The following is a 23377-nucleotide window of genomic DNA, read 5'->3' as shown; positions in this document are numbered from 1 at the left end:
GTGTGCCTTCTTTAAAGACCTATGAAAATTTCACAGGCATAATACAAAGAAGTGGGAAATGCTTGCAGCTCCTACTGGCATCAGTGAGAGATCAGCTCAAAAAAATCCCCAAAACCAAAACAGCCTCTCTCCAGATATTCCCTGTTCTTTAATTTTTAAATTTCTCATTTAGTTTGTACTGAACAGCAGGATAAGGAACATGGTACTTTTCGTAAATGCCAAAAAAATGATCCTCTAAGCATATAAACAGTCTGAGATTCATAAGAAAACACTACATTTGCATTGCCAAAGACAAGAGCTGGTGTCATATCCCCTCTTCATTTTACAGATAATCACAGGTTCTGTGAAGCTGATACTTTTGCTCTAAACATGAATTGCAAAGTAATAAATAATAACTACTGGATGTATTGCCCATTGTATTAGGTGATTCTGGTATTCTAGCATATCCCTCACCCTTCTCTGTTCCTCAGTGTCTCTGATAATTAATAAAAACCTGAGTGAATAGTTATTCAATTATACTGTTCAGCTCCAGAATGTCCCCCTGGGAAAAAGGTCTCTCAAGTGCACAGTGACCCTGCTTGCTTTGAAAAATAAAGATTTGCATTGTTTTCTTGGTTCTGAATCTGAGGAGCTCTTGCTGAAGCCAGTGAGAATACTGGTGCAAGAGTGATCTGGAGAAGACTCTATATTCAGAGAAAGAACAGACGAAAAATAGTAACTGAATATCCAGAAATCCATATTTAACCATGACATGTGAAATGAGTAAAGTCTCAAGCAGGTTTCAATTTTCCAACCTGAAATGGCATTTCAAGTGCAACAGCCCATTTCACGAGGGTTGGTTACCTGTGTACCTATCTGACCATTTCCAAACGTCTCTAAATGCTATCAAAACCCCCAGCTTTCTGTGTTAATGCCATTTACCACAGATTTTCTGAATGCATGTTTCCATTCTGTGCTATAATTTGGACTGTTCAATTACCTAGGAATAATCCAAGGTAAGCGAACAAACTGTACTAAAATTCCATTTTCCTCCACTTACTGCTCAGTAAAGAGAATTTGAATAGTTTCTATCATGCCATTAAAGTACAGGCATGGCCATGTAAGTTCTAGCTATTTCCCCATCAAACCCAAACACTAATGCCTAGGCGCCAAACTCACTCACATTAACTCTCCAGAAATCTAGATTGACCCACAGCGCTCTGAAGTCTGAAAGAAACACACAGCGTGATGCCATAGCTGGAGTCAAAACCTCATCCAGCTTGACGACCACGCACTGGCAGTGTGGATCCTCAAGAGTGCTAACAAAAGTGGCAGATTAACTTAGAAGCTGTCCTGGGGGATAAGAATACAGGGAACAAACCAGCCTGTTTAAATAGGACTGTCAGTGTTTCAAAGCTACATTGCAGTGTCTTACTGAAACACACAGCAGAGGCGTTCACAGGCAACAGCCGCAGTCTGATGTTACAGCTTCTTCAAGAAATGTATATACATACTCTGTGTGCATGTGTGAGGGTGCTATTCAGTATGGGATTCAGGTCACACAACTTGAAGTGTATCTAATATAGATGTTTACATCTCAGCTAATCACCTGAGGCTCTTTCCACTCAGCTGTAAGAAACAGACATTTTTAGGGCATGGTTCGCCTGAGCAATTTTAGATGTCTACTTCTGGATGAGATGAATTGTACTCTGAAGATGCCAAGTGCACTCTACTGACTCAAGAGAGAGACTAGCCACTAGCTTAAGTGAAGATGTTTGCAATGTATATGTGGATATAGCATATATCTAACACTAACATGTATCTATTTGGTTTTCTTTATATTTATAGATAAGTAAAGATATATACAAATATATGGGGTTTTTTCTCTACCATTGTAATGAGCATTTAGGTATGACCATTTCATACCTCTCTCTGGTTTCCTCAGTACCTCCCTCTGAAAAGCCCTGATGAAATGATCTATCACATTTTGCCTTCCAGATCTACGTAGTAGAGGTCTGATGCTATCATGTGTTTAGATTTGACCGCCACGATGTCTCCAAGAATTGCATTTCTCATGTGGATTTCAGACTGCATTGCAACCTGCTGTGCAGCTCTCCCAGGAGAATTCTGCTCGTGGATCCCTGATCTGATGTTCAGTGGCCTGTGGGTGTTCACTGCCTCAGTGAAGACAGGGAGACCGCACAGTGGCTATAACAGACATTATGTAGAACTACCCCAGATGCCACATCCAGCCTTCACAAACGGCCTCAGCCAAATTTCAACTGCCACTCGCAAAGTTCCCAGGTGAGAATTTCTGTGATAGGCTGAAAATCAAAGTCTCCCTAAGTGCTATGGCATCATGCTGATTTCTAAGGAGTTCAGGAGATGTGTATAAAGGAGTCTAATGCCTAATGGAGAATTCATTGTGCTGGAAAGCAGAGTAAAAACCCCAAAGTACCTCAATCTTGACTTTCTTTCAGCTGCTGCTAAGTTGCTATGGCAAATCTCCAGATTCTGTTCCTAATGGCTTGATAAAAAAATGAACCAGAACACACTAATTTTTAACACATAACGCATAGTGTTCATACAGCACATACCTATCAAAGGTATGAAATTCTTAACACTAATTCCAGCTAGAAGCAGAAAAAAAATGTAATGGACTAGAAGCACCAGCTTGCACTGTGCAGTTTTTGTAATTAGTGCAGTGTGGGCTGGAACAAAAAGATTGAACTTAAACTTCCTGAACTTATTGGGAAGAGGCTCTTTCCCTTGGTTCCACTTCCCACTGGTAGCGTTCTTCCTGGACAGCTGGTGGAGAGACGGCTGTGGAACCACTTCTGAAAGTACGGCTGGGTCCAGCCTTGTCCCAGCTCTGGTTTCCATACCTGCCTTTACAGGCCAACTACAATTCACATTGTGCCGATATATTTGTAAATAGTGCTGAACTTGAAATATCTGCATTTCAATAAGCTCAGCCAGTGGCTTTATACAGGGCAGCAAGTAGCCACAATTAGGTGGAACGATGCTTGGTCCCTGATGGTATTTAACAGATTTTAATCAGTGAAGAGGCAATGAAAGGGTTGGGGTGTGTGTGAAGCTTTGGAGTTGTTTCTGCAGAGTGATATACCTCCACAGTGCCTGTTTGTGGCCTTGGGCAACTGGATTTTTAACTACAGACATTATTTGAGAAGCTGTCTAGTTTGAATAAAGATTAAAAAGTGCTGTGGCTGTTTATTCTAAGCTTGTCTAATTATTTTTTCATCTGTAAATCAACAAAAGACTGTAAGAAGGCAGTTCTTGGATGCCAGATGATTCCTGAAAGCCTTTTCTTTGTACCTTTCATAGCAGTTACTGAAGTATCCACTTTTACCCTCAAAAACCTAGCATAAGTGCTTTAAGGTCAGGAGGAATCTAGTAAATCAAAAGGAAAAAAACCTTTCACGCTTAAGCTCTCAGTTTCCTCCAAAGCTTGGCAATTTTATACCAAAGTTTCAATGGCTGCTCACATTCACTGAACTTTTTAAAGGACTGTACTTTGCTTGACTCTTCAAAAGGTTGTCATGTTCCATAGCCTGTGGATTAAACAACATGAGCTTGTGTTTCCCAAGTGTATCAATAGTAACCACAAGTAGCCTGAAAAATTTGAGTATGGATCTGGACTGAAAAGGACAAAGCAATGTATGTACCTATTTCAAGACAACAAATATATAATCTTACAAGAGCAGATTCTAAAACCTTGAGCCAGAAAGACAAAAAGATATGAATTTGCATAAAAACACTAAAAAACCCCTATGTAAGTATATAGCACAGCATTTAGCTGGTGATGGGTTTGTTTACTTTCCCCATTAATCATAAGCTGATGGCTGAATTCCAATAAATTAAAAAGGTTAATAGCAGAAATTCTCTTAGCCTCTCGTTTCTGTTATTGAATTCAGATAAAGTTCATTCACCTTCACCAACAAATAAATTATAAAAATAAAATTTGCTATAGTTCATGTCTACTCCCTCACTTTCTGCTTTTCTTCCTGTATTTCTTTTCCTCAACAGAGACATTTAGTGACAAAAAGGATGTGGGCTCCCAAAATAATTAACAGCATTTCCTATGGCCCTGTCCTCCCCTGAAGTCTCATTCTTTTCCTTTAGTGTTGTGGACTTTCTGATAACCTCCCAAACAGAGATATACGGTCTGTGATACAAAAGGAACAGGTAGTACTGAAAAACAATTTCAGAATTTTTCTGGGAAATATTCCAGGAGGCATCAGAAAGAGACTGGGACAAAGAAAAAAAAAATAGTAAAACTCATAAACACCGGAGTATGCACAGATAACAGATCATGTCAGAGGGCTACACCATTTCTTCTGAACAAATCATTCTTGATTGCTTTCCTGTGGTTGTATACACTGCTTACGTTTGACTTTTAATTGCTTTCAGCCAACTACTTCCAGTCCTATGTTAAACCCATTATCCTAGTGTTAATTTTACCTCACTTCGTTTAATATAACTTTTTAATATATCAAAATATAAAATGATATGCTCTTTTAGTAGGGGCGGGATAGGGAAATCACAGACTGTAAGGCAAAGAAGAAAATCCTGCATTCAATGAGTCCCACATCCCCTTGGTAAATCTGTTTACAAACCTTTGCTTTTTCTCACCCTCTTCTTTTGGCTTTTCTATGAGCAGGTAATGACACTTATTTTCAATTATTACAACCTATATGGACCTAAAGTTATTTCCTTGTGCTGCCTAGAACATAGTTATTTACTTTGATTAAGCTCTCTATGTAAAAAAAAAATAACTATGTTTGTACTCAGTGAAGGACAGCAAAATCGCTGTATCTCAAAGAAAGGAAAACAGCAAACATGAATCATAAACTTGACATTACAGCTACAGATTTGCAACATATGCTAATTTGCCTCTAGTTCTGTTGTGCATGCTGGCCCAAATAATCCATTGAAACAGAAATGCCCTGAGTTGTAAGAATGAAAAAAATAAAAAAATGCTGTCCCAGACTTTTTACATGGGTCCCTAGATGTAAAGAGTTTATCCATAAAGTGAAAATTTCAGTTTCTGAAGACAAGCAGATTTCTGAACCTGCATTTATTTTTTCCTTAGTGCCTGATGTAGACATAAGCTACCTTTGTAATTAGTGTATAAGATATGAACTAACTGTGCCTAGCATGATGCTGCAGGTACTGCTGCGCTACAAGCACATTATAACACCATGCAAAATACAGAGCCTCTCACACAGACTTCTCGGAGTTGGACACAGCCAGTTGTGTGGTTTTGACTGCAAAAAAAAATATGCTAACAAAAGTGACTGAGGCTTTTGAGGTTTTCTGCTTGAGCGGTTTGGGACATTTTTTGGAATGACTGTAGAATAAAGGAACAGTTTTTGCATTTAGGGTTTGGGAAGTGATATTTAGATATGCAGCTAAGACATCAAAGATTCCTGCAGTGAGGCACCAGGGCATATCGGCTCAGCGAGACAGACCACACTCAGAATTTGTGAACTAGCAGAAAACCAGGCTCATCGGTGCACACACAGCAATATTGTATAGAACTAGGCTAGTTCAGATGCAGCACAGATACATTAGTTTGGCTGTGTGAAAGCTAACAAGCCTCAGTTCTCAAGCAGGGCTTACCAGGTTGATGCTGATACAGGGGTAATCGAGCTTTGCTGCAGCTCAGACCAGCAAGATGTTCAGGACCCTGTGTTACTCCTTATGTGTACACCTGAACTGACTTGCAGTTGTTGGCTTGAACTTCTTGCACCATCGATACCCACATTTTGGGTTCCTGGCTTACCTCAAGCAAAGTAACCTTGGACCTATTCCTACATATCACAGAATCACAGAATGGTTTGGGTTGAAAAGCACCTTAAAGATCATCGAGTTCCAACCCCCCTGCCATGGGCAGGGACACCTTCTAGGTTGCTCAGAGCCCCATCCAGCCTGGCACTGAGCACTGCCAGGGGTGGGGCATGTCCAATGACTGTAGCTTTTCAGAAAATGCAAATTCAGAGAGCTGACCAAAGCTCTCGACAGCAAAGTCATGCTGTGTTTGGTCTGCAGAAAACCTGCTGCAGGTGGAATAGCTTCAGAAGTAAACACAAAGCCAGAGAGGTCAGAGAAGGTTAGAGATGGATCAAAAGCCATGACACTTCCAACCTGACCTTGCCCAACAGCAAGATCACTGGTAACACTGATCTATACCCTTTCAGTCCTTGCTCTTCCTGGCAGCAGTACCAATTAGTGCTTCACGTGGTTGCTGCCCAACAAAATAAGACTATCCATGCTAACATTTAAATTTTCCCTTCCTTCTCTCCTACTTTACCCCTTCATGCTGAGGGCATAATGACAAAATGTAGAATTTAGCCTTAATTGGATCTCTGCAATGTTATCACCTGAATTAGCTCCCCCATGAATAATTATGACTGCCTGGAGGCTGACAAATTGCTTCCCTCTACTTTATGATTGTCAGGAATTTCAAATTATATGCTGAGCACGGGGGAAAAAAATGAAAAGCCTAGAGAAGCATAATTATTAAGACGATTAAAATATTTGTCACGGAGTCCCATAGTCTCCATGAACCCCAAAGGCCTCAAACTCATGAATGACAGCAAGAACTTTGCTAGGGGCAATTGGGCAACACCCAGTCTTTCACCCAGCAACGACTATGGTGGTAGATTTGCACAGTCAAAGCAAAAGTATAACCACTGCTACCACCTGGCTCTGTTAGGCAGTTCCTGTGTTATTCACTACCCTGTTTAAGCTACATACGTCAGCTTGGTTAGCATCTCATCTGCATATTTGATCTTGCTAGGTAGATGATAAAGTCTTTGTAGTGTAGACTGATAGAAGGGTAAACTTAAGCAAGAGGATAGCAGCAGATTGCCATGCATTTAGAACAGCACATAATAGTCCTTGCTTTGTAAGTACATGGCCTTGGGGAAAAAGTGCACTTTATGAGAGCAATCATTCGATGTCTGGGCAAGACCTCACACAGAAATGCAATGTGTCACTAGACCACCATAACCGTCTCAGATATAGAAAGAGCTTGCAACTGCTAAGAGTTCTTTATCTCATAAAACCAAATAACTATAAAAGTATAATGCTCTCTGAAAATGGCTTGAAACGATCGGATTAAGCAATAGGGCTGTGCTTATAGGGGTGATGCATTTCTCAGCTCAATTCGATGCAGTCCCTCGAACTTCTTTCCCACCTTGCTGAACCCACAACACACGAGTCAGGCGTAGACAAGGTAGCTGCTGACATAGTCCCAGGAGAATGCTCTCCTTGCTTACCTGACATACAGTGACCTCTTCTGATTAGTCCTCAGGGAGCCGGACCCAGAACTCATGCTGTGATTCATCATCTGCTCACGCAGGTCATGGATTTTTGCTTCAAACCGAGCGTACTCTAAGGAGATAAAAAACCCCAGAGAATAAAGATATTTTAGTTTTCTTGACCTATATAATCATTAGGGCTGCTAAATGCAAATTATATTAAATTAATGAGTGTAAAGCACATCCTGAAAATCGAGGTCTAATAGAACCTCCCATTACTATATTATCTTTGGTACATACATGCCCTCTTTATCATGACACCTGAACCTTTCAGCACTGACTATGAAAAGTCAAATAGCGAGGACCTTCTCTCCTGCAGCTTCAAGAAAGGAAAAGGGGGTTAAAATGTGCTACCAAATATCTTTCAGTCTGTAAAAAGGATGCTGAAAGCAGTTTTCTATCATATCATTCCTCCTTCCAAACAATGAGATACATTGTTAGGGGCAGTGGGATGATGCACTGAAGTTCCTAATGAGTCAAGCATTTAGCGTAAAATCCCACTGAACTGAAGGAGATATATCAAAGTCTAATTATCCCTCAAGCAGCTGTGAAATTTTTGTATGAGCAATAAGCCGCTTTATTTTACCCAGCCCACTGAGGATTGGTCTCTGTTTCTTTTAAAATAGGTGGAGACATAACTTGGTCTTATGGTGGGTGATTCCAGAAACTCCAGACCTATTTAAGCTGCACAGGAGCGGCACAAAACCACCTCCCACACCTTGTTCTCCTCCATAGCTCTGCTGGTAGCTTTGTAAAATGTGATCTGACAAGGAACATGGGACCAGCGCTGGAGCAAGGATTCAGCTAGAGATGTATCACTTGGTGAGGCTCCTCTCTGAAAGGGCAGGTCCCTTGTTGCAGCCTGGTCAACAGTTCTTCCTGCTGGCACCTTCCCCTTGCTCACTGTGGGACCTAGTGGGCTGACTTTTGGTTTGCAAGAGGAAAGGTTGAAGTTTTGCAAACAAGCTGTAATTCCTTGAAACTAACAATGTACAGGCAGTGCTCCAGCAACACAGAGAGTCATAACTCAACCTAAACCCAGGAAATCTACCAACGCGAGTTAGAAGGGTAACTTGAGGGGGTGTACAAAATCCTTTGCAGTGAGTCAGTGACACTTTGAAGAGTAAAATGTTGCAGACTGATGCCAACAAAGTGAAGAAGATGCTCTCTGCACCTCAATGTTTTCTTTCACTACCTGCTTCAAAAGGAGGGTCTACATTTCCCCACAGCAAGTCTGGAACAGAAGTGAAACCAGCAGGCGAGGTATCCTTCCTTAAAGGACAGTGGTACATCCCACCAGATAACACCATCTCTCAGTTTAAGCACATAAATCTTTACTGTGCATTTATAACCTGTTCTGCTCCCTGTTTGTTGCTCTTTGAGCTATGTGAGAATGCTGTAAGACAGCAATATTCTCATTTTCTCCTAGCAGAAATCTCAGCGTTATTTTTATTTGATCATTTGCCGTTTGCACTGGCTCAGTTCCCAGAATGTCTAGATGCTTTGCAACAACAACTAATTCATTTTACTCAGTGCCCTGTAACTTTTCATTGGATAATAACATCTGACCTTTCCAAGATTCCACATTTTGCATAGACAGTAGCTACCTTAAAGTTGGCTTAGCAGAGTGGTTTGATTTGAGCTTTTGTGTTTGGGTTTTTTTTTCCCCCCCTTCTTCTTCTTACTTGATGCATTTTAACTCCCTTTTCGCTGAGCTGCTTTGGCATTACCTATTGTGTTTATTAAGTGACGGTGGCTGCTTTGCCAGTCAGCTGGGAACCACTGCTGTGATATAAGACTCTTCGGTCTTCCCACATACCTATGACATCACTGACTGCAGCTGAAATCTGTATGTCAGGAGAAGAGACACTCCTACATGCAGACTATATTTCAGATGCATGCTGTAGCTTGTTTCTTCCTGATTTCTTTCACCTAGAGTACAACTTTAAATTTCTCGGTGATTTAAAAGCCCAAATCCTCAATGGAACTAAGGCTCCCACAAACTTGTGTTGTTTTATAAAGTGGTGTTTAGTTCTTAAGTGTTTATCCCAGTGTAGAATTCAAGTTTGCTCTATGTGAGTCATATTTGTTCCATTCCCCTGCTCTAGAATGTATTTAGTAAATAATCATCTTCTGAGCAAGGCTTTGTTCAACTTCCATTTCATTGTAACAAATCTAACATTTCTTCTTGGCAAATAGGAAAGGTGATCTTAAAACCAAAAAGCTTGTATTTCTCTCCCTTACACTGTGTCAGTCCTCTGCATACAGACAGAATACTACAATTTTAAGGGTTGTTACTAGGTGTCTTTCACGTGTGGTGGATACAGTGAAGAAGGCAGTAAACGTACAGCGTAATGCAGCTTCTTTGATGTTTTACATCTGGGTGAGATCAAAGATATGAATGATTTCCATCAGAGCAGCTGTAATGGCAGCTTCCCCTTTAATAAGCAACCATATCCCAGGCTGACTATGTATGCGAGGTGTGGGAGTAACTCCCAGATTTAGACACCAATCTGGAGAGTGAGAAGAGAGGATTGAAAATCTGACTCTAGCACAGCATCCAGCTATCTGCAACTTGAACACCAGCTCATGAGATACTCGAATGACTACAGCTTGGTCAGAAGATGAAATTATAGCTTGTGTTCTGACTTCGGAGCACACTTGTAATTTAACTGCTTTTAACTGACTGTATATTTATTCTGAATTTAATAACCTTTCTCCTTCTCGAAGACATTTAGAAACTATAACACATCTTAAAAATTGTCTAATAAGTGTGTGATGGAAGTTCAGGGTTTAACCTCCAGCTCCTTGGTTAATATTAAAAATTACTGAAGTAATAAAGATAACTATCATTAGAATGTGTTCTTGAGATGTTTTTTCCTTTAGATTGAAATACACAGCTAATTTGAAAATAAACATATTTATGGGCATATATTTTCACGTAGTACCTTCTTCATATTTATGCATTGAAAAATACTGAAATGTACACCTGTACCTTCCTCCTGACAAATGCCCAGACTAAAAATCGCAAGGCCATCAGTGCATGTGGTATTTAAGCCCACTCTGATCAGCTTCTTTAATCTCAGTCCTCCTCATTCTCCTGCTGATGCCTAGATACTACAGTGACAGCTGTATTTGAAATGTGAACAGAAAAAGAAACAGTGATGCTCCATTTCTGGCATCAGACCTGCTATGGTAGTCCTGCCCACTGGGAAAAAGTCCTTTTTTCTTAACACTTCTCTATATACGGGGTCATTCCAGAGGAGTTGTTTCCTAATGGCTTTGCATTTGCTAGGTGCGAATAAGTGGCAGTGCTCAAGTCCAGAAAAACTCATCATGCTTCCTTCAAATTCAGCACTGAACCTAAATAACACACCTTCAAGGCTCCTACACAATTAAAAGGACACTGAAGGTTGTGACATGCTGACAAGAAATACAGTTAAAGCTGATTCACTAATTTCATGCCCTTTAAAGAAAGGGAGAACAAAGAATGTGTTACTGCTGGAGTGCATCATTAGTGAAGTTTGCCAAATGTGACTTATCAAAATCCATCTGCAAAGGTCCTCCCCATTGCCTGATTCACTAATGATCTAACCAACTAATTCCAGGAGCTTAAGAAACTGATAAAGTTATGCATTAGGCTAAAAGTGCAACTGGGTGAGCAAACTGTAACCTTTATTATTGCCGAGGTCAGACCAGTTGATATAATGGCTCTGGAAATGCTGTGGTAAGAAACAGGGCAGACGCGATGGATGTGTTTGTTCAGACTCTGCTTTAGAGCTGGCTCAGGGCTCACGGCAGTGTTTGTAGACCCAAATTTAGCTGTCCCAAGGATATGGCTACAACTTGCTAAGCCTGGAGAGGTGGAGATACTGCCATTGGACGCGGGAGAGGAGGCTGCTGCTGTGAGGAATGGCCCAGCTGCAGGGACAGCAAGACCATTTTCCAGGGTTTTGGCATTGGCATGTTGGGCTCTGCATGCTGCCCCAAGCAAGCGCCCATCTTCCCAAGGGTCTGTTTTCTAAAGCTGGCTCTGCTTAATGTTCTGGGCAGTCAGGAGAGGGGGAAAAGTAGAGACAGCTTGAATTGCTACAGCATGCAACCAAGGCCAAAAGTGAGTCTATTTCTCAACTACACACACCAGTTGGAACAACTGACATTTGTCTGCTCCATACAGGACTCATTACCCTGAATATACGGGCAGGGAGCTGGTGTTTTTCCTTCCACCTCATTCCAACAGCTTGCCAAGTGCTAGATCTGGGACTCACACATCTTTTAACCTTCAAATACTAATGCAATCCTTTGCCTTTCCAAAGGACTTTCATATGTTGAAAGGACTGGGTAGAGCTTTGGGAGTAATCTTCAAACACCCTGAACCTTCTCCTTAGTTCACATACTGAGAAATCAAAGCAACATTAAGTGGCCAGCCCCATTAAAAAAAAAACAACACCCCAAACCCTAACAGTAATGCACTTAAACTGAAACTCCAAGTTTAGCTGGCTAAGATCGAAACTGTGGCTTACAAAATCTTGCCTAATCCACTTTGACATCTTGAGGGTATGGCAGACACCACCGTTTTCACTGCTGAAGTGACTTAGATACCTAAAATCCTGCTACCCCTTCTACAGCTGTGCAAGTGGGTACCTATAGGGTGGGGAGGAGTTGTTTTAACACCCCCCCACCTCCCTTTTCAGTTTCCTACTGACTGGCTTTGATGGCCCATGATCCAACTATATGAGCTGTGAGCCTGATGACTCAACAGGTAAGTCTATCCTCATGCTGTGAAGGAAAACACCATGAGTTTGTGAGATCCATGGCAGATGCACAGACATTAAGGACAGCTGGGATGAGTGTTGCTGTGACTGAAGTCCTTTCATGTATGTGGAGCCTTTTTAACTGAAATAAGCAGTATACTGAAATTTTAGGTTCAAATTCTCCAGAAAGAGCCTAAAAGGCTATAATACTTAAGCATACAAGAAAGATCTTGGAAGTCTTAGATGCATTTGAGAGACTAACAAATGAACGCAAGAAACCAAACCTCAAGAAATTTTAAAAAAATTATAGTGAAAATCAAATAATTTCTAAAATACAAAAATAGCAAAGACAGATTTTATATCTGAATGGCTTGATGCTACTTTTTGGTCATATAAATAAAGAATGGCTATGATAAATTTGCTGCAGATTTTTTGTGTGAAAGAGTTGCATAATTTTACAAAGCACCATTACTGTTATTTTTAAGTTTTAAATTTATAGTAAAGATTGTAGCTTCAACTGAATTTAGAGAACATGATAGCAAAAAAAGCCTTGACCCTTCAAGTAAAGAATAGTTAAGCAACTGAAGCAACTGAAATGCTGATGTATTATACAATAGTGAAAATAATAGTTCGGCATCACACTCCAAGTCTGTATTAGTTTGAATGGTTTTAGTGCTGGGCATCTTTAGAGAGATAGCAATTGTTTTTGTCAGCAGGTATCAAAACTTGCTTTCCTGTGTAATTCAGGATCATCCCTGTTTGCTTCTAGAGGATAACAGATTTCCTAAAAGGTGGAAACTCGAACTGGAAAATAAAACTTGAACTGCCTAATTTTAACAGACTACACTGCTTAAAAAAGTAAACAAAAAACTAGGAAGGCATCAGTTAGAGACAGAATTTTATCACCTTAAAAAGGGTATGTCGAATAACTCCAGACACTATCATAAAGGAATAGCTGCCAGACCAGCTTCTCCATTAGTATTGAGATTTGGCATAATTTCAGTGGATCCAGGCCAGCTTAAGCCTTCTGAGATTTTCTTCTGTTCTGTTTACGGGAATGCAAATTGTATGCCACTACAGCAAGTCATGAACTTCCTGTCTTGGACATCTGAGATAGCAATGTGCATGATACTATTATTATGGTAACGCTATTTATATAAATCTTCCCCCCCCCCCCCTCCTTCTGCCTCCTCTTAGCAGATGTCTTGGCTGAAGTGTTTAAGATTTAAAATAATAGAAGAATGCGTTTCTTCCTACAGAGAGTGTTCTCCATTTCTGGCCTTTGCCCACAGTGCTGTCCCGTCACCACTGTTTTATACGTGGAGGTGAGAAGGCGGCGAGCAGACCAGCATCAAGACTTCAGGGGACTGGGTCTGATTCTTCTTTTTGCACAGATTTACAGTGTGAACCTTGGTGAGTCACAAAGAGTAATTATCATCATATTATGGCTCCTAAGGCAGAGATTTGGCTGCTGTGTGTCTGGCTATGCCTACCAGGTGCCTAGCATCCCGCAGCTCTGGCAGCCTTTGAAACCACTGTAATACACATAACAAGTGAAAGAGCATGCAAAACAATGTGAACTGCTAATACATTTGGCTAGTATTTTGTCTTCCGTTTATAACTTTTTTTGTTGTTTAGTATTTATCTGGAGTCAATTTTTTTGCTAAAAGTACCCTGACAGCTGTTTCTAGATGCTTAAAGAGTTTTTAACTTTATAGCTGTCTGAGGTTGCAAGCATTTACATAGCAGGTTAATGATGGTGAAACATCTTTATGGTCTGCAGTAATTGCAGAGAGGAATAAATAAACAAACAAACATACTGTGGTTAGGTACAGTTCACTGTACCTTTGGTTCTTGTGTCTGCCCTGTCTGATGTGGGTCACTGCCAAAGATGTAGTTCTGGACAAGGCTGGCTTTGGATCTTATATTTCATGGCAAATGCTATGCTTTTAATAAGTCCAAAAAATCAATTAGATTGAACATCAGCTAAATTCATGACTTGACAGGAAAAAAGCGCACAAAATTCTGATGGCATCAATAGGCAATGCAATAGTGTGCATTATTCATTGGAGAAGATGTTGCTCAAAAGGCCTTGCTCCATTAATGATGCACTGAGCAACAGAACAAGTTATGCTGCTATTTCTTATCAGTCATATAACTCCCCTGAGCTCACTCAAAGGAAATGAAAAACACAGATTTCAATACCAGGGAAGGGAAAATACATTTATATTTTATTGGGTTTTATTAGTTTGAATAAATCTGCTTGTTTTTATTGGAATATTTTCAACACACCTTTTCAGGAACCTTTCAAAAATAATGATACAGGTTATTTACTGATTTTTCTCATTGCTTTTGCCTTTAAAACTGTAGGACCATTAACGTCTTTATTCTTTGCTACTGGTTGGTTGTCTTTCTTTACCAATATACAGGTATTTACACTGCAGGATGTCTTCTAAATAAAATTTCATCCTGTATATTTGTTCTGTAGCTGGCCTCATTGCCTAAACATCACCACTAACATTATTTTTATTTGCTTTATTACCGAACATAATGTTTCTTCCATCTGTTGCACCATTAGATACAGCCCTCATATTGTGTTAGTTGTGAATATAAATACACCTGAAAAGATACCTTCCTCCCACGATACATTCAGGAGACTAATATCGTGCTCTATTCTTAGACACAGGGAATATAATTCCAATTCAAATTAGTTTCTAGAAGCTTTCATTTCAGAGGACTTGTACCTCATAATGAAAGAGATGTACTAAAATAAATCAAGCTATTAGAGAGTGAGTGACAAGGACTATGTATCCCAATGAGGTGTTATTCCACCTGTTCCCTTAAAGCCTATCCTTGGTTTATGAAGTGTCAGCCTGGACCTTCTCAGCTGGGAATTTCTTGCAGCTTCTTCCAACCACTGAAGAAAACTACAAGCAGCTCAATAGGTTTTCAAAACAACCCCTTCCAAGATTTTGGGAACCTTTTTCCTGCACCTAATTTTACTGTAGTCTGAACTCTGCTGCAGCAACACCCCCCACCCCCACCACCCCCCCCACCCCATTATTTGAAATTACACACCCCTGAACTAAATGGGACTATTTGTAGCACTTTTTCAAATTCCCTGAGGCTCACACTGAGCTGATATCTTGGACAACATTGTGTGTATAAAGTTTGAAGAGGGGCAAGGCGAATAAAGAGCAGAGAGTCAGCTCTGAAACAACTGTATCACAACACACCGTCTGCCTTGGCAGCACAGTGTGAAATCTTGGAAAAGTTGGGCATTTCACCCCAGGCATCCAACTTGCACAGCCTCGCTTGCCCAGCAGAGAAGCATATGTCTCATTAACCTTGATAGCTTTGTAGGAGTTACTGTTTTGTACAGTGCAAAAACGTTTCAAGATACGTCTGCTGTTTTAGGCACAAAATTACTCTGTCAAGGTGAAAAAATAAAAAAAAGAAAAAGCTTCCCTGCATTGGAATCCTCTTTCTTCAACAAATATTTATGTGGGACATTGTAAAGAAACAAAACCTACTTTCTATTAATAGCTAAGCTAATTCATTTAGCTATTTTGTCACTTCAGGCTAGTGGTGGAGGATCTTATTTTCAGACTTTTATTCAATTTCCACAATTCCTCATCTTTTGCTTCATTGCTTTTTCTTGCTTCTGCTTTTTACCAAGTACAGTTCTATTTCTTGGGCATTGAGCATATTATACTGATTAGCCACATCTTAATGATGATGCTAGCTTAGCCTGCTTCCAGCTCTTAAAGACATGAATTGACATGAGGAAACAGACTACAGAACTGACTGCTTCTAGAGTTTCTTAGGCATGGCAATACCCAGAAGTCATTTTGGTGGTCTTGACTAACCCTGTATCTACACTGGGTAGCTACTCCTCTTTTACAGGCTCTGATGGTGGCCCACCTGCCAGCTGCACGGCTCATGCGAGTTTTCCCAAATACCTTTCAATCAGATGAACTGGTTTAGCCTGTTCAGTCTATTTATACTAACCTCATGGGGTCTGGTTGATGCAGACTGGAAAGCAGTCAGACACAAAACTGCCCAAATTTGAGGAGGGCAGGATACAGCGATATGGAGCTGGGAGCAGGCTGGGGCATGTGGTATCTTCCCCAGCACTGCTGTACACGGAAGATGCCACCTTTTGTTAAACCATGTTGGGAAAAGAAAAAGGGGACAATTCTACTGCATCGTTTCCAGAATCCATAACTGCTTAATCTGACTAAGGAGATGCATGACCTGCCTAGGCACTGTGAAAGAATATTTTGGAAAGAAAACTGGAAATGTAGATCAGTCTGACCTGCCTGCTCTTTAGACAAAAAAAATAATAAAAAGCTAAATCAGGGCTCAAAACTCCCAAGTGAACTTTTATGAAAACTTACATGAAAACTTCCACAGCTAAGACAACATATGCCAGTTTTATACTTGTGCTCGATGAAATTCTGATATACTCAGAGTGGGAAGAGTTATAAAAGGGGTTCCTGAAAGGGACTTGGGACAAAAAAAGTTTATTTCTGAAAATAGAGTGGTGGAGAAACTAATGTGATTTTATTAATTCCATAAACCAGCATGAAAGCTGTAGCTGACAGTAAAAAACCTTCAAAACCACAACCCACAAATCATTTAAAAATTATAAGCTAAAGCAGAAAATTAAATAGTAGCAAGAATACCAATACTACCTGATATAATTATCTGTAAAACAGGATAGCCTTACAGACTAGCAGAAGCAAAGAGATCAGAAGAACCACAAGTAATACAACCAGAATCTTGGCAAGAATATTATGAAAATAAATATGGATATATCTCATTCGGCTTAACTATTTTGCTATTATGATTAATACTGTTTGCTAACATTGAATATTGCCATTAATAAATGATTCACTCCCTGACTTCAAAATCTGCTAGGTAAAAACTGCCTCCCCCTGTAACCTTCACCGTCCTATACTCAGCTGTGCTGTTCTTCCAGACAAAGGTTTCTTCAGCCATCTCCTAAGGCTGTCTGGGACTCTCCATTGAATTAAAAAGAACTGAGCAAAGACTGGAAACAAAACTGTCCATTTTTACCATTAAAAAACTTAAAAAAAAAAATAATCCCAAATGTCCTGAACCAAAAATAAAAGTATGGAGGAAGGAATGAAATGGATAAAAACATCTTCACATGCGTATTGATGTTTTCTAAGAAGCAATATTTGGAGCAGCTGCAGAATTCTATTAGTTTGCTACAGGTTCCTGATTAAGGGGGATTACTGCTTCTAATACAAATGGGTAATAGGGAATGGTTGTGCACATTACAAGCCTGAATGAGTTTAAACAAGACAAATACATACATTACCTCAGGATAAATCATGCTCCCTGCATGCCTCTTAGCTTATCACGAAGAATATTTTGAGTACTGTGCAATGAGGTATCTAGATTGCAAACATGTATGTTGTGCAGTTGGCCACTAGACATGTTGGCTATAGCTGATGGTCTGGATGCTCTGAAATGTTGATTAACTTGAGCATCAGATCACGTAAAATTGGAATAACATATGAAAAATCACTGTAATACCATGAAATGCCTTGCAATTACTGCTGCTACTCTTGACCTTATTCACAGAACCACAGAAACCCACCTTTACAGCACAAAAGACTTAGCTGGAAAAGGTCATCTTAATCAATGCCAATTCCAGATTTCACAGAGAATCAAAACCTAAAATACTGTCCATAAACTTTTCTTAAATTTATAATATATAAATATAAATGTATAATATATAAATATAATATATAAATATAAATAAAATATAAAAATATAAATCTTTTCTTAAAATTAGTTCAGTTTTGGCATTTCATAACTGTTGGGAGACCGTGCACAGAATCCAGTCCTCAGATGGTTAGGCTCATTCTTCTAACTAAATGTTGCTGAAGCCTACTTACTGGCTTTTGTACCAACGCCATTCCTCTGTGTAAATGGTTCTTTTCCATTGTATATTGATTCTCATCGCCTACCAATCTCCATTTTGCTAAATAAACAATCCAATTTTTGTTTCAGATTTTTCTGGTACATTTGCCTCTCCTTCAGTTGTCTTTTACACTGCTGTTTAAACCAGTGAAGTTCTATGTCTTCACCAGTTTAAGTAGCAGTGTCCTATATCATGCAATATCAAATGACTTCCTGAAAAAATCAGATGTATTGCATCAATCAGATTCCTCTTTCTAAAAATTAAATGTACTATCAAAAACTGATATGAAGAAAATTTGCCTGTCTACAATATATCACTTTTTTATCCCATTTTAAATTTACTTCCCTGTTTTGTTTCGAAAGCTGTGTTTTAAAGTATGCTTCTGCATACTACTGAGGAGAGACTTATGAATCTCCAGATCTTCTGAATGCACATCATTCTTCTCCTTTCCTGATGGAGCCTGTAGACGTCTTTTTCCAGACAAAGCCCTAGTTGGATAGGTATTTGAGAGGCCCTTCCTACACGTGCCAATCCTCCAGCATTCTGCGGTGGAATAACCAGCTCTGCATAACCTCAGCACAGCAACAGCTTCCAGTTATTATCCATCACATCACTGGTCCTGTGTACTACGTAAACAGTTGCATTGTATGACAGCCTTTCCATTGAATGAAAACTGAAAATGCAAAATGAATTTGACAATACATACGTCAGCGAATATTACTAACCCCCAAGCCCTTCAAGGTTTCTGTCTACATCAAATCAACACTTTCAGTGATCTTGTTCAACTCAGGTGTGCCAGACACATAGACTCTAGGTAAAAAAGCAAAGATCAGGGTCAGTCCTACAAGAAGCAGAAGACCTCTGCTGTCTCTCTGCTGTGCTGGTGAGCCGTGTTATGGACAAGCCTTACAGATCAGTAGAAAATGCAAGTGCTGAAAACTTCCCACTTGAAATCCAGGTTTCTTATATTCTTTAATGATTGTGACAAGCATCCCAGAATAAGAATGACACCTCAACAGCTTTTCCAAAAGACCAGCTGTTTGTTCTCTGGAGTAAGTGAATGCTTTGTTATTCTAACATGGTAGGTATTATTATTTATGGTATTTTACACTACCTTACTGAAAGTCAATTCAATGTGCATATATATATATAAATTGAATGCCAATATATATAGAGAATGTGTGTGTGTATATATATATATCTACAAAATGCAGAAAGAGAGGAGGAGAGAGAAAAAAGGGGCTGTGTCAAACGCTATTTACTGATGCAGATTTTCCCACAGTTGCCAGCCTACAGCTAGCGACAGCACTTGGATTGCAGTGCCATATGGTCCCTCGAAGGGCAAATTCTTTTAGACCCATTTTCAGTGGGGAAATCAACATTTTTAACACAGTGACATTTTTTCAGGACTGCAGTCTACCTAGCTCTACCCTAAGATTTATTTGACATCCGCAGACTGGCTTTTCCTTTCCTGAAGAGGCCGTTAACAAAAATGGGAATAATCTGTAACAGTTTGTTGACACTGTGCTTTGGCTCAGCCTTGGCGGGCTGTTTTCTCCAACGCTCTCTCATTTTCTGCTTCACTACTTGTGACTGACCAGGATGATCCAGGTAGGAAAAAGCAGTAGGTCAAGATGAACCCTTTGCTTATGTGAATAAACAGCATTTAGAACTGATAAATGTCACATTCATACAGCTTTCAGAGACAGTTTGGACAGGAATGGTCAAAACCCATGAACACTTAAGAAATTTATTGGGGAATAAAGAATGACTTATGCCTCCTGTACACACTCTTCTAAGAAAGAGATCTACTCGGATCAAATGAGACACTCGGGCAGATCACCTGGGAGTGCATTATTGTCTGGGATTTGTGATCAAGTTCCTGAATGTCATCTGTGCTGGGGTGACTGACTGCATTTTCTGAAGCACGTGGAGATGATTTAGCTTAGACCACAACAATAAAGTACTGTATCAAATTGCACTGCCTAGCATTTTCCAAGAAAAACCAGCACACGCTTGCATGGGTGCCAGGTATCAGAAACCTGCAATTGGAGCATGAGCCTGAGCTCTCAGAGTGAAGAGGAGACAGAAAGGCTGCCAGAGATGAGCAGAAAGGCTTCAGGGGCTGTAAGTCACAATTCTATGTTTTTTGCAGATGTCTGTTTATTTTGTTCTTAAAGATCCCCTGAAATGGAGACACTTCAACTACCCCAAACAGTCTATTCTGGTGTTTCGCTCTTTTTTCCGCAGCTGCATTTTCCCCTGATGTCTCATCTGAAGCTCTTTTGCTGCTTTTTGAGACTGTTCCTTCTAGCTGACAATGAATATGAGAAAACAATATGGGAAACTGAAATATTGCAAAACTAACACTATAGTAAAATTACAAAAAAATGATGAAAAAGGGGAACACAGCTAAACAGGCAAGCAGGGATGGTTTTGCAAGTGAAAACCCTTCCAAAAAGTCTGCAAGTGTCAGAAATGAGACCTTAAAGAAAATTACTAAATACCAGTTGGGACAGATGAAGCTCATTACTGCCAGTGGCCTACATGCTGTAAAATGGGTTAGTATTGCTACAGAAACCTTTTTGGTGTGTCCCTGTAATTAGCACAACAGTATTATTATTGTAATTAACTGAATCCCCCAGTACCTCGTGTAGTCTTCATGGCTGTAAGCAGGTTAATGTGAAAATTAATTTGTGCTAATTCGCACAAGCCACCAACCTGGCTGCAGTGTCATTTTATAGAATAACAGTATTTTCCTGTTGACTTACACAAGGCCCTAAGCTTCAAGAATGTCACATAAACCCATCTTATCTTTCACTTGTGATAGAACTCTTGTGATAGTTCTTGATCTTCTTTGGATGAATTTATTGTGAAACTCACTCCTAAGTGGATAGGCAATGTACTAGCTCTAGAGATAGAAATTTCTAGACATAGAAATGAAAGGGATAAAAGATTTGGGCAGCTTCTGTAGCCTGTTCAAGGGGCTGGTTGGTCTCACCACAGACCGTTCTTCAGGATGAGTTACATTTTCATGGTAACCATGTGCATGGTGCTGCATACACACAAGAAAAATGAAGATAAAATTCTTTTATGCACAAAATCTTCAGTGCAAGAGACTGTAGGAAAATTCAGAGGGACTTGCATTCTTCCCTTCTTAGTCATAGGCAAGATAGGAAATTAATAAAAAACAACTGCCTGGAGGACTGAGAGAGAACACAGTTGAAGTCAAGCCAAATCAGGAGGTGGCTCAGTGTTAGAGGACAAGAAGAGAGAAGATAACTGGTTTCTGTGCCTGCTGCTTTTTATTCTTCTACTAAAAAATAATGTCTTGCAGTGGGGTGGACAGACAATTTCTGTTCTCTGTTAACATTAGGCTGAAGAAACGTTGTCATCACCTGCCAGTGCAATAGGGCAAATTAAGCTTCACAGCTTGAACTAAGCTGTCTTGTAGCTGTGACTATTCTTGCACTGTCTGGACAGTGACCAGCTACACTAGGAGTGACTAATTAAGGTTTTTCTGCTCTCTTCTGCAGTCTATGTTAAATTAAACTTTCGCAGCTTGCCTAGCTTGCCTTCCTTCAAAGGACTACAGTCTCATATGAATGGTTTTTATGAATATCTAGAGCCATCACTCCTTGAGTTTAAAGCTGCAGTCTTTGGTCATCCTCCTGCAGAGGTGTGCTACCACAGTAATGTGAAGGCAACAGAGCTGGATCCTCACAACCTAGTCCCACTCCTGGATCCCTTCTTGTTCACTGACCTCCCACTCTTTCCCTTGAGGCGGGCAGATGACAGGGGATTCATAAAGGCTGATTTCAGCCTGTTGGGGTTAATCTTTCAGGGACCCTAATGAGAGGCTCAAGTACAGCTCAGTTGAGGGCCACCATCCTCCCGAGGACCTTCTCTCTCCACTGCGTACAGAGGGACCCTGGTGGACCAGCCTTCCTTGCCCTTGCCAGTAACAGCAGGGGTTTTGTCTGTGCCTGCACCCTTTCTGTCCCCTGTCCTCAACATAACACATCAAAGCCCAGAGTTCCCCCTCTCCTGACCCTTTCTCTTACAAACTGAGAATGTAACTTCACAAAACACTGCATTTTACGATAACTCTAGCCTATGTGCTTCTGCCTCCACCACCCCATCTGTTCTCATCTAGAGGTACACTGTTGGTGGGACTAGAGTTAAAGATTAGCCATGTTTTTAACAAGCATTACAGCGGGGTCAGTAAGCAGAGGCAAGGAGCTGGGTACAAGTGAGTAGATAAGAGATCTTCTCAGCAGCTTTACTAGCTCCTGCAGAGCAAGGAAAGCCACAACGCTTCAGGCTTCCCAGCTCCTCCATCCCCTTTGCTGCTCTGAGAGCCCATCAGCAACCCCACCAGAGGCTCAGCAAGAACCAGGCATCTTCCTTGCACCTTCCACAGCCCTTAGTGCCCTGTACCTTGTTATTTGCCTCTCCAGAGTGGTTAATCCCCACATTTCTTTCCTTCTTTCAGTTGTCTGTCTCACCTCTCCACTATCCCTCTAAAATTACCTGTAAAAATTTTTCAAAGAATACATAAGCCTGCTCTCTCTTCCTTTTCTTCAGCCTAATTTCTCTTTCGTCTTTTTCCTAAAGGCCTCAGTGTCCTACCCATTCCAGGTTGGCAGGGTCATGAGTTTTTTGAAGGCCAGATAAATTTGATTTTCCTTTCTATATATACATCTGGGTTTTCTTCCTGTTTCCCTAACTTCTGCCAGGTATTGAGCTTGTTGGGTCCAATTTGTCTCTATTCTTAAACCAGATATCCATCTGAAGAGTGGCCCATGATGATTGCAGGTGCAATTTGCTATCATTACTCTAACTTTCCTTTTCATAAGGCCATTTAGTTGAAGGACAATCATGTTGAGAGGTTGAGTTGGGAATGGACACAATGAAGAGAATAAAGGGTAGGGAAACAAACTCTCTTTTCTATAAAATGTAGCATGAGGCACCCTGGAAGCTAGGCAGGTCACATTAGTTTATAGATTTTAATTTTTTAATACTATCAAATATGTTTTGTAAATATGTAAAATTGTAAAGGACAAATGATAAAGCTTTGCTATTTTATTAAAGGTAAACAGAAAGTTGAGAGTATCGTACTATTCCAAGCTTAGAAGACACATAAAAGGAAGTCCTAATGACACTACAAGCATAGCTTTAAAATCTTTTATAGTCAAGCTTTCAACAGGGCATAATAGTTCAGTTCATTACAAAAAAATATGTGTCTTTGAAATTACAAGCCTAGTTTGACTTTCATCTGTTATTAGCTCTCAGTGGAACTGAAGCATTTAAATTGATTGTAATGAGACATTAGCAGA

At 40.1% G+C, this 23377-nt stretch overlaps 1 protein-coding gene across 26 annotated transcripts in view; it reads right to left on the bottom strand.

The window, feature by feature from the left end:
- Positions 1–23377, bottom strand: part of DLG2 (discs large MAGUK scaffold protein 2) — a 1068724-nt gene that overhangs the window by 118181 nt on the left and 927166 nt on the right. For all 26 annotated transcript variants that reach the window (XM_080375907.1, XM_080375911.1, XM_080375888.1 and 23 more), the window contains one exon: positions 7284–7398. In XM_080375907.1, coding sequence (XP_080232033.1) covers positions 7284–7398 — 115 coding nt within the window. The remainder of the gene's footprint in view (positions 1–7283; positions 7399–23377) is intronic.

The sequence above is a fragment of the Falco punctatus genome (assembly GCF_963210335.1).
Source record: "Falco punctatus genome assembly, chromosome: 2".
Taxonomy (NCBI): domain Eukaryota; kingdom Metazoa; phylum Chordata; class Aves; order Falconiformes; family Falconidae; genus Falco; species Falco punctatus.
Note: the sequence above shows the minus strand (reverse complement) of the source record. Positions and strands in the feature narration are given on the sequence as shown.